The 12097-nt window shown below is 37.1% G+C and overlaps 1 protein-coding gene across 8 annotated transcripts in view; it reads right to left on the reverse strand.

The window, feature by feature from the left end:
- Nucleotides 1-12097, reverse strand: part of DLG2 (discs large MAGUK scaffold protein 2) — an 857148-nt gene that overhangs the window by 551036 nt on the left and 294015 nt on the right. For all 8 annotated transcript variants that reach the window (XM_087868197.1, XM_087868200.1, XM_045815593.2 and 5 more), the window contains exon 4: nucleotides 5310-5434. In XM_087868197.1, coding sequence (XP_087724323.1) covers nucleotides 5310-5434 — 125 coding nt within the window. The remainder of the gene's footprint in view (nucleotides 1-5309; nucleotides 5435-12097) is intronic.

Raw genomic sequence — 12097 nt, forward strand, 5'->3', positions numbered from 1 at the left:
AACAGCTATATGCCAATAAACTAAGTAATCTGGAAGAGATGGAATCCTTCCTGGAAACCTATAAACTACCAAGATTGAAACCGGAAGAAATTGATTCCTTAAACAGGCCAATTAATTATGAAGAAATTGAGTCAGTGATAAACAACCTTCCAAATAACAAAACTCCAGGCCCGGACGGTTTTCCTGGGGAATTCTATCAAACATTCAAAGAAGAAATAATACCTATTCTCCTAAAGCTATTTCAAAAAATAGAAACAGAAGGAAAGCTACCAAACTCATTCTATGAGGCCAATATTACCTTGATCCCCAAACCAGGCAAAGACCCCATCAAAAAGGAGAATTATAGACCGATTTCCCTAATGAATATGGATGCCAAAATCCTCAACAAGATACTTGCTAATAGAATCCAACAGTACATTAAAAGGATTATCCATCACGATCAAGTGGGATTCATACCTGGGATGCAAGCGTGGTTCAATATTCGCAAATCAATCAGCGTGATACATCATATCAACAAGAAAAGACTCAGGAACCATATGATCCTCTCAATCGATGCCGAAAAAGCATTTGACAAAATACAGCATCCTTTCCTGATTAAAACCCTTCAGAGTGTAGGAATAGAAGGTACATTTCTCAATCTCATAAAAGCCATCTATGAAAAGCCTACTGCAAATATTATTCTCAATGGGGAAAAGCTGGAAGCCTTTCCCTTAAGATCAGGAACTCGACAAGGATGCCCACTCTCGCCACTATTATTCAACATAGTACTAGAAGTCCTTGCAACAGCAATCAGACGACAAAAAGGGATCAAAGGTATTCAAATTGGCAAAGAAGAAGTCAAAATGTCTCTCTTTGCAGATGACATGATACTCTATATGGAAAACCCAAAAGAATCCACTCCCAAACTATTAGAAGTTATAGAGCAATTCAGTAACGTGGCGGGATACAAAATCAGTGCTCAGAAATCAGTTGCATTTCTATACACGAATAACGAGACCGAAGAAAGAGAAATTAGGGAATCCATCCCATTTACAATAGCACCAAAAACCATACGTTACCTTGGAATTAACTTAACCAGAGACGTAAAGGACCTATATTCTAGAAACTATAAATCACTCTTGAAATACAGTGTGTCTTTAAGTGTCTCCCTGCTCTCCCCCAGCATAACATTGTAGTCAGACTGCCTGGGTTCAAATTCTGGCTCCAACAAGCTTGTGCAAGTTACTTGACCTGTCAGTACCTCGATTTTCTTTCTTTCTTTTCTTTCTTTCTTTCCTTTTCTTTCTTTCTTTCTTTCTTTCTTTCTTTCTTTCTTTCTTTCTTTCTTTCTTTTCTTTCTTCTTTCCTTCTTTCTTTCCTTTCTTTTTTAAAATTTATTTATTTACTTGAGAAAGAGAGAGAAAGAGAGACAGAGAGAGACTTGTGGGGGAAGGGCAGAGGGAGAGGGAGAGAGACAATCTTAAGAAGACTCCCCACTGAATGGAGAACCAGATGCTAGACTAGATCTCACCACCCTGAGATCATGATCTGAGCTGAAATCAAGAGTCAGAAGCTTAATTGACTGAACCACTGAGGTACTCCAGTGCCTAGATTTTCTTACTTGAAAAGTGTGGGTCTCATTGAGTAGTTATACACTTTAGATGAGTTAATGTGCCAGGAAAAGTGCTTGGCACATTGAAGCACTATGTTGGTCTCTGCTATTACTATTGTTGATATGATTATAATATAACCACTAATGTTGAGTCCAAATTTCTACTCTTTTGGGGGCAGACCCATCACCTCATTTTTCTGAGCCTGGGCTTCATTATATATTTTTAGTGTTATTTAATTTTCAAAAATGTAATTTATAGTGGAAAAGACACACTTAAAAATTTTAAGTCTCTAACTCACATGGAAGAACAAAGAATTTTTCAAGTAAAACATAACCACGTTTAGTTTGTGAGCTTATTTTTTAAGTGAAGGAAACATAGCAGATTCAGTAAATTGTATTATAAGCTCAAGAACAGAATCATAGAACTTTTGTTAGTACCATACCTGTTTCTAAATGGGTTTTAATTCTGTGTTATAAGCAGGAGAAAAAGGGATATGAACAGAAAGGAACAGGAAGCTTAGGGAAAGATGTGGAAGCTGAAAGGAGACTGAAAGAAAGATGGAAGGGATCAGAGGAAAGGTAACAGAAAATCATAGAGAAAAAGAGAAAAACAGGCAAGAGCAGAGGAAAGACCACTGAGAGTAGAGAGGACAGGTAGGGAAAAGAGGGAGACATTGCTAATATTTATTGAGCATCTAATATATGCTGACTTAGCTAGGGACATAAGTTTTCTCACTGAATCCTCAGAACAACTCAATGGAGTAGGTATAAGTATCATCATTTTCATAGAGGTGAACATGAACACAGTGACTAAAAGAGTCTAACTTTCCAAGACCAATTATATTAGTATACAGAGTTCAGAACCTACATCTTTCCAGAGCTCATTGTAATGTGCCGCTCACCTGTCTGAAGCATTAATGGTGAGATAAAAAGTACTTCTCACAGCTTGTTGGCCCATCTTTGAACAGTGTTCCCACCACATTGAGAAAAGACTTCTTGGGTGGGCTTGGGTGTTACTGTCCCTTAACACTACCTTACGGTGTTAATTACTTGAGTCAAACATTTGGATCCTAGTTGAACCAGAGCCTCCAAAGATTTATGCCTCAGGATAAGTCACTCTTCTGAGCCTCAGTTTCCTCAGCTGTAAAATATACGTTTTGAACTAGATAAATTGCCAAATTCTAAAAATCTATACTTAATGTCATGCTGCCAGATTTTCAATTGATTGTTATTCTTGATCTCTTTAATATCTCCTGGCCATCCCAGTTCATGGCAGGAAGCAGTGAGGTGGGAAACAATCTCTGTGGTAGTAGCAAGGATCTATCACAAAGACGTGGAACCTACCCAATATTTGTCTTCACATAGCAAAAGCCTGCAATGTGGGTTGGGGGGTAGGTATATTTGGTTGCTTGAGTTAGGACCACTGTTCAGTTTTCCAAGTTGTTCATTGTACAACCTTAGGAGGCAATATTCACATACGCAGTCATAGGCCTTAGCCCTGGCTCCAGAAAGCCATTGTAAAGATTCATAGGTAGAAGTCAGAATAGAGAAAATTGTAGCTCAGTAGAAAAATAACCAACTTTGTAATGTTTAGAGTTGTCCCTTAACATTGTGAAAAACTTTACCTTTGAGAGGTCTTAGGCAGAGACCAAATAATATAGAAGATTCTACTCTTGAATGAGAGTCTAGAGAGTACACAAGTGATATTCAGGATGCATTTTTGGATGTATTCAAAGCTCGCTGGGTGATCTTAGTCTTCAAGCCTTAATTTCATGAGTTAATATTATGGCCAAATACTAGTATATACCTTATATGGATGTTGTGAGTATCTAGAAGACTGTATGTGTTTATGTACATCTCTATTTCTATCTATTTTAGATTAGATAGAAATAATGATAATAATAGAATAATGTCCCACACATGTAAAAAGCTCAACAAGTTTTAACTAGCATTATGATTATTTCTTTACAACTACTGAATGCCGCTTCTAGCAGAACTTCCTTTTACCTCTGTAGGCACAAGACTGCCACCCAGATTGGCAAGCAATGGTGTCAACGCTGCTTTTCATTCTTAACTATAGGGTAAGCATGTTTAACATAAAGGCTATTCTATTCCAAACTTAGAGCCGGAATCTGGCTAAGAGAGGGAAGATCCCCTAATTCTAGGCAGAGTGGTGTGGGCTGAGATTGTGGACCACCGATTTCAGAGCTGTTTTCCAAGAACTCTGTTTCTAAGTTTTCAGAATGGTGCTTCTCCAGCATCCAATATTAGCAAACCCAGTCCCCTCTATGACTCAGGAATTATACAGTATCTGCTTTAAATTGTTCACTCTGTAGCATGGATATTTTCTTACTCAGAAATTAATCTCATCAATTCAGTTTTAAAATTCTATTGTCAAAAAGCAGAGGTTTCCTGTGGGAGTGTCACCCATGTTCTCCATGTTGATAGGAGATGCAGATGCACCTAAAAAAAAAACCTGTGATTCTCTTCCACAAGCTGTCCTCAGGGATCACTGCACCAGAACAAGTGGCTGGGGACAAAAGTGTCCTCGGCTGCTTTATAGAAAAACAGGAAACTGGCTTACTTATGTTTAATGAAAAAAAACAGACTGAGGACAGGCTGCAAAGCTTGAATTTGTGATACTTCATTCACAGTCCCCACTGGGGCTCCATGCAAGCTAGTCATTCTTACTTAGAAGACTTGGCTTGTGCAGAGTCCCTCTTACTCATTTATTTACCTTCCTGCTTCATCTCCATTCATTCATTCATTCATTCATTCATTCATTCATTCATTCAAAAACCCATTCATTCAGCCAGAATTTATTGATTCACTTCTATATATAACTTCGTGGCCTGAGCAGATTCACAGTGTAGCAGAAGCACTAGAACACTGGGTCTTGTTTTTCTCCCCAGGGAAATCTCTTCTAATTGTTCCAATCTACAGTGTCTTTTAGTTGGTGCTTTGATCTCCGATAGAATTTTATATTATTTACTAATTGTCCCCTGTGTGTGATCCTTAGTTCCCAAAACAATCTTCAGTCTTCTGTTCTTTCAAGAGTGGGGGCCTTGGTTCTAGCAGCTACGACTCTATGCTGAGCTCCATCTACCTACTTAACCTCGCGTTGGGGTCCTCATCCAAGTCAAGCTGGTTTCTCTCTTTGTTGGGATAACTAGTTCTTTCTCCCTCTGTGTTCTTGTTCAGATTTATGGGGTTGGTGAAATCTTAATTAATTTTTAAGACCCAGAATAGAGTCTTCCTATGGAATAGTTTTTAGACTCTGTTCAAAGTCCTGGAGAAAGTCCTTATAAATGGTCGCTGAATCTACAAATACATGCAGTATCTATACCATTGCCTTATTTGCTAATACGACTTACAGGATATTGTTTTTGATACATTTTATTATTTGCTCACCAGCTCTGAGTATTCTTTCTCCCAACCAGAATGAAGGCCCCATGGAACACAAGATTTATCTGCATACTCTCCTTACAGAGCCAGGCTGAATGTTGGACATAGTGCCCATCAACAAACACAAGCTAAATACTAGTTGAATTTTAGTAAGTCATAAGAAATCTTCAAAGTCATTACAGAAAGCTTGCTTTGACAGCCATTTCTTTCAAGTACAGAGCTTTGTAAAATTATTATTCTCCAAAGGTATAAACATGTCTCATTGATGTGGCAGATTTACTTTCCAAATAATTCTAACGTTTCAGAGTTTTACCTGAGTCTGCCATCCTCCGCTGCAGCACCACCCGGTATAATCTTCGTAATAAATATGCCAGGATCATCTCCAATGTGGGGATTATCTGTCCCTCCAGCAATACTGAATCCCAGGCCAGAATTCCCCTGGAGAAACAATAAGTAGACATTAGATGATATGGCTGTCACCTAAACCTAGTTCCCCTTGCACTCAGAGTTATCATCTTACTTCTCAAATGGAAATCAGGTGATAACAGTCTTCTATGCAAAGCTATAAAGTGCACTGTCAGCAGACTAAGGAAGGTCAGGAAAAACACACTCAAGTTTGTCTCTGTGTTGTAAGAATTTAAGGGGCCTTACATTTTTGCATATTCAAAGAGCCTTAAATTTTTGCTTTTAAGAAAAGTTTCTTTTATACAGCAATTAAAATGATCATTACAAAGTAGGAAATAAAGGCTTATAAATTGTGTTATATGCAAAAACATTATTGTCAGTTGTTAAAATTATACACCCATATGCAAAAGAATGGAAGGAAACCATTACATGAAAATTGATTTGGTAGAATAGTGAAATTTGGCTGTTTTATTTCCAGTACTGTTATGCATCAAATAAATGTGTTCCTATATAACAAGAAGCTTTGACTTCAGAAGGCAGGTCTCCCTTTTAGAGTTATAATAAATGTGAGATCTTTTTCAGTAATAAACAGGTTTTAATTTGCAACAGATATTGACAAGGAATGTGTTACTGCTGTGGCATGTAAATCTGATAGTTTATATTCCAATAAAGCTTTCATACTTACTCATGCAGATTACAGTAATTAACATCCAATGTACATATAACCTTCTAAAATCTGTATGTAAGACATAATTAAAAGTCTTCCCCAAATTCACAAGCCATCTTACTTAACGTATTTGTTATTTACATATTTTCCTTTAATCTACATCCTCCTGGTTACATTATGTTTCCATATTATGTTCTGATTTTTTTTCTAATTCACATTATATTTTAAGCCATATCTATACACCTAGGTAGTGTTTATAATTATCCATTTTAAATGGCTAAATAATATTTCATCGAGGTCATATGCTATCATTTATTTAACCAGTCCTTTATCACTGGATATTTAATTTTACTACAACCAAGATAGCTTACTAAATTTACAACTACTTGATTAATTTCTGTTCTTGGATAAAAAGAGATGAAGATGAAGAATTTAGTAGTTAATCCATAAAAATTAATTAAGACACGCAATTAGAAAAGTTCAGTGTCAAGATAAGATCAGCTATAACTTGACAGCTATATTACTACAAATGTCAAGGTAATGTTTAGCAATTTTTATTGACTGAATAATAAAAATTCCAGAAGGCTGATTTCACAATTGTACATTTATGTTGAAAGATTGAAATTAATAATTCAAACATAACAACTAAAATCTCATGTCTGTATACTTCTGACATTTCTCTAATTCTGTTTTTTCTTTGAAAAAATCTAATGCTCATTGAACAGAGATATAACTCAGTAACAGTCATGTAATCATAAATTTATTTAATATGTGTTACACACCACGCTGTGCTGGGACTACAGCAGTGAATATGTCAGTTGGTGAGGCACATGAAGAGGAAGCACAGAATGTAGGAGTGGCCAACAGAAAAAGGAAGCATAGGGACTTTTCCTGAAGGTGAAAAGTAATTAGTTACTTTTAAGGGGGTCAAGATGGGAACGGGGGAGGAGGACAGAATGTTCCAGTCAAAGGAAGAACATACGTAAAATCCCTGAGCTGAGAAAGTGTATGTCAGGTCCAAGACAGAGACAATAAGGCTCGAATGAAAAAAGCAAAATGAACTGGATAAGAATTTACCATGAGTGCAAGTGAATCTATTCTTGGCTTTAAGTACTTATTGACACCGATGACTCTATCAGAATTGGTTGAGTATCTATTATGTGTAAGGCAACAGGGAAGCTAAGGCTAAAGGGAATAAGACCAGATGATTTCTCCCTTCGTGGAATCCAAGGAAGAGCAGAAAAGGCAGTGGTAGTCTGGCATCTGGTAATCAATTCATTTTCACTGTAATATCAATGACGTTGTCATGTATATAGTTACCAGGACAGCATTTAGGTAACTTATGAAGCAGTTTCTCTAAGATCTAGGGGCTTTGGAAGGAAGGAATGGGAAGATGAGTATCTTCATCATAATTTGGGTCTAGTTCCAAGAACATCAATTGGAGTATATTGGTCTTACTAGAGTTGGTCCCTCAGAGATAATAATTTCCTGAGTAAGGAGGTAGGGAAAGAGGCAAGCACAGACTGGGAGGTATACAAATACTTTCTCCTGACAATATCAATATTTTTGGAGAGGGCACTCAAAACTTTGCCATTTGAGAAACATATTCACTCTCTAGCTCTTAACCTTATCTTCTTCATTTCTTGCTTTACACTTTCACTGCCAGGAACACTCAGCTGAGCTGCTGGCTCTTTCCTGCATAGTTGACACTATGACTCGTCTCTTGGCCTTTACTCATGCTGCTTTCTCTACCAGAAACTTTCTACCTCCCTTTGCCTGGCCCAATTCTTCCCATTATCCAAGATAAGGTTCAGACAGCATGTGCTACAGAAAATATTAAATGATCACTCCAACTCTACTCTGGGTAATTTAGTCCTCTTTTAAGTTTTTAAAGATTTCTGTGCTTAACTATGCTATGCACTGTGTTATTTTGAGTTTATATATTTATGAGTCTGTCTTTCTTTCAAAGTAAGGAAACTGTGTAGTATTCATCTTTGTTTCTTGGTACTTTCTCTGACACATAGTATTGTTCAGTAAATAATTGATGAATGAATGAAAAAACAAACGTACTGAGAATATTCAAGATCTAAAGGGAAGACACAGAAAGGACACAGTAAAATCCACAATGTGTTAAGAAATATAATATACAAGTAGAAGCCATTTTGTTCTGTGTGGCTACAAGAATGAAAATGGAAAGTGCAGGTATCCAAATTGTGACTTAGCTGAAGGATGAATGATGAGACAAAACTGTCCAAACTGGGGGGATAGGCTGCTCTGGAGGGGAAGGAGGACCCTTCACTCATAGAGCAGCTGCTTAGTTGCTGGACGTGAAGGACCTGAGCATTTATTGGATGACTTTAAAGGATTCTTCTGGATGTTTGGCTAGGTTTGTAGGAAAACTATTCTTGCCAACCAAGAAAAAGGAATGCTTTAGTAGTAGAAGTCGATCACTATTGCATTTTTAAAACTTATCCTGTGAATCAACAGATCGTTGAAGTGATAGCTTTGATGACATTCTAGCAACGAGTACTGTTTTTAGAATTGACTCTAATATGGAGAATATGGTGGCCTTCGCATCTCTTAATATACGTTCCCTGCCCTCAAATCTACTCTGAGGAAAAAGAATGAATGGATCAGGAAATCCATAATGAAAAATGGTAGGTAGAGGCAGAGTGTAACTGGACCTGTGTTTCCAGTCTCAAGGATTTCCAAAAGCAAATTTTGTGTTTCGGTTAAAACCAGTCTGCCAGCTGGGCCTGGCCAGTCACCATGATTTTTTAGAGGATGTGCATGTGACTTCAGCTAAGGAAATTATTTAAAGTGTTTTCCTGTCTCTCCTTATTGTTCTCTCCCAGCCGTCCCTTTCAGGCCTTTGCCACCAGCCAGCAGCTTTCAGTGGAGAGAGGGACAGATAACAAGTAGCAGTGAAATTACTGCCTGCTGCTCTCCACTGCTGAATCACTGCAGTCCCCTGACAATCATCCCGGAGCCAGCCAGCTGCAGGGCCAGACCCCAGAACCTCTCAGTTCTGAGTAGCAATCTCTCCATGTGCACAGGCAGACCCCTGGCTGACACCCTTAGATCCTGAGAATTGTGGCTAATTAACCAAGTGTTGATACTTGACCCAGTCAATGGCAACTGTGAGGTGCCATGCTAGTAAGGGCAGTCCCTGTACAGAGCTCTGGGGGGGCTGCCACTCCCCTGCAGTTGGGCAGATTCCATGACTGATGAATGCGGCTGGCAAGAACCCTTCCTTCCCCTGGTTCCTAACCCTCCACATTTGCTGATTCTCCCCCGAGAGCACAAGTCAGCTGCCTAGCCAAATGGCACTTCCTCTTTCACGTACTACATGCCATTTCTTCTCAGAAAAAGAATCAACAGAAAGGAAAGACTTTACCCTTTAACTGATGGTTGCAAATATAAATACAATATTCTCAGAAAATTTCCTCTTTCAAAGTTTTTCTCTAAATGAAAATTACCCCCAAAATAGGGTTACAAAAAAAGAAGAGAAAAATAAAATGTCATAATCATCTGCATTTATGAAACTTTTGAAAAGATTTTATTTATTTATTTATTTGAAAGACAGAGAGAGCTCGAGCAGGGGGAGGGGCAGAGGGAGAGGTAGGGCCCAAACCCTGATGACCCTGATGACCCTGATATCAGGACCCAATCTCAAGTCAAGAGTTGGATACTTAACCCACTAAGCCACCCAGGCGCCCCTATAGAATTTTCTATTTATAAATAATTTCTTTGATTCTTTTATAAGTTCTTATTTTAAAGTATTGTTTAATCCAGTAATTCAATTCCAGGAATTTATCCTAAAGAAATAATCAGAGATGTGTACAAAGATTTGTGTTCAAAGCTTCATCACAGTATTGTTTTTAATGTTAAAAACAAAACCAAAGAACAACTCACAACTGGAAACAAACATCTAAATGATGGAGAAATGGTTAAAAATACAGTGGTACATCTATCTGAATGTGGGACTATTTTGGAGCCATTAAAATTGTAGTGATAATAACAACACAAAATGCTCATTGGGGCGCCTGGGTGGCACAGCAATTAAGCGTCTGCCTTCAGCTCAGGGCGTGATCCCGGCGTTATGGGATCAAGCCCCACATCAGGCTCTTCCGCTATGAGCCTGCTTCTTCCTCTCCCACTCCCCCTGCTTGTGTCCCCTCTCTCGCTGGCTGTCTCTATCTCTGTCGAATAAATAAATAAAATCTTTGAAAAAAAAAAAGAAAATGCTCATTATATAAATGTGAGAGGAAAAAAGTATATGGAATTTTAATTACAGTATGATCACCACTGAAGATATGAAAAATAAGTGCTTATTTTTAATGAGAAAATTATTAATTACTACTTAATAATAGTAAAAGTGTTTAATAATTCAAACTAAGAGGGAGACTTCTTAGAAAATTACAAAGTTCTTAATAAAATACAAAAAATACCAAAATACAAAAATTCCTTCAGGGAACTAATATTTATTGCATATTTACTCTGAGCTAAACACTGACCTACGTGTTTTATAACCACCCATTCAGTAGATACTCTGTCCTTCTTTTTATACATTAAAAAACAAACAGCAAACAAATGAAAAACCCTGAGGCTGAGAAGAGTGAAGTAAGAGCTAAACACAGAAAACAAGTAAACAGTGGATTTCAGATTCAAATAAAATTCATTAGGCTCCAAATATCATTTTTTCCCCATTATATCACACTGCCTTTCCCGGGTTGAAAAAAATAATTTGATGGTGGATACATAATAAAAATGATAATAATAACAAAACACTATTTTGAAGTTTTGAAAAAAAAAAGTCTAAACCACTCCTATCAGTATCTGAAAATATTAAAAAACTTTATTTTTATTTTATTTTATTTTTGGCAGTGCTTGAACTCACAACACTGAGATCAAGACCTGAGATCAGGAGTCAGAGGCTTACCTGACTGAGCCACCCAGGTGCTCTAGAAAATTTCTAAAGGAAAAGCATGGATTTGGGCCATTCAGACCTGGATTTGAGTGTCAGCTCTGCACTTGTTAGTTATTTGACATTTGCTAAGTTTTTAACTTTGAATGTAGTTTCCTCATGTGTAATATGCAGATAATACCTACTTCACAGAATTGTTAGAGAGATGAAAGCAAATGATGTTTATTAGCAGAATCCCGAGCACAGATCCTGGTACATGGGTGATAATCAATCATTACTAGTTCATTTTCTTTGGTTTGACACATAGTACTGTTAAAGGGGTCTTTACAAGTTGAAGACCATAAGGGAAAATGGAAGTCAGACAGTGTGTTCCTTCATTCATGCTTTTATTCATCCAACAAGTATTTGTTGATAAGTTTTAACCTACACTTTTACTATATGTTATTTCTTTTAGTAAAGATAATTTAGCTAAAAATTCTGAATGTGGGGAAAGGGATGCTTAGATTGGCAGTGCTGAAAACTGTTACATAAATAAAGGCTAGATAAAGACTCAAACTCTTTTAGCCTTTAAGAGCCATGTCCTGTTATATTGAAAATTTATATTTTACTGACTCCAAGAGTCCTGTACACCCCCCTCATTACAGGAGGATCAATATGTTGCTTTAACTCTCTGCCAAGAATCATCAATATACAGGTCTGTTTTCTGCACAGCTGCTGCAGCAATGACATTTGTTTATTTTTATTTAATATCAGTTATACTACAAAATAATATGCATGTTGTTTTTGGATATATCATCATGCCTCAGTCTCTAATCTGTAAGTTTCTGATATACACCTGGACTGAAAATTACTAGTGCAAAATTCGACTAGTGATTAACACATAGAATAGTGAACAATATAAGTAGATAGAAGGAAGCTATCAGAAAAGGCTAAAACAGACAATAGCAAATTAAAGTAATCCTCAAGCTATAGGGCAGGAAAAAATGTCACTTGATAGGAAGGTCCATTGGTTAGCAAATAATCTTCTAAATTGTCTTCAAAGATATTTTACTTTAGGCAGTAAATCTGGAATGGCACAAAGAATAAAAAAATGTCTTTTTTC

Source organism: Ursus americanus, chromosome 16 (genome assembly GCF_024610735.1).
Source record: "Ursus americanus isolate L20-20 chromosome 16, mUrsAme1.1.p, whole genome shotgun sequence".
Lineage (NCBI taxonomy): Eukaryota > Metazoa > Chordata > Mammalia > Carnivora > Ursidae > Ursus > Ursus americanus.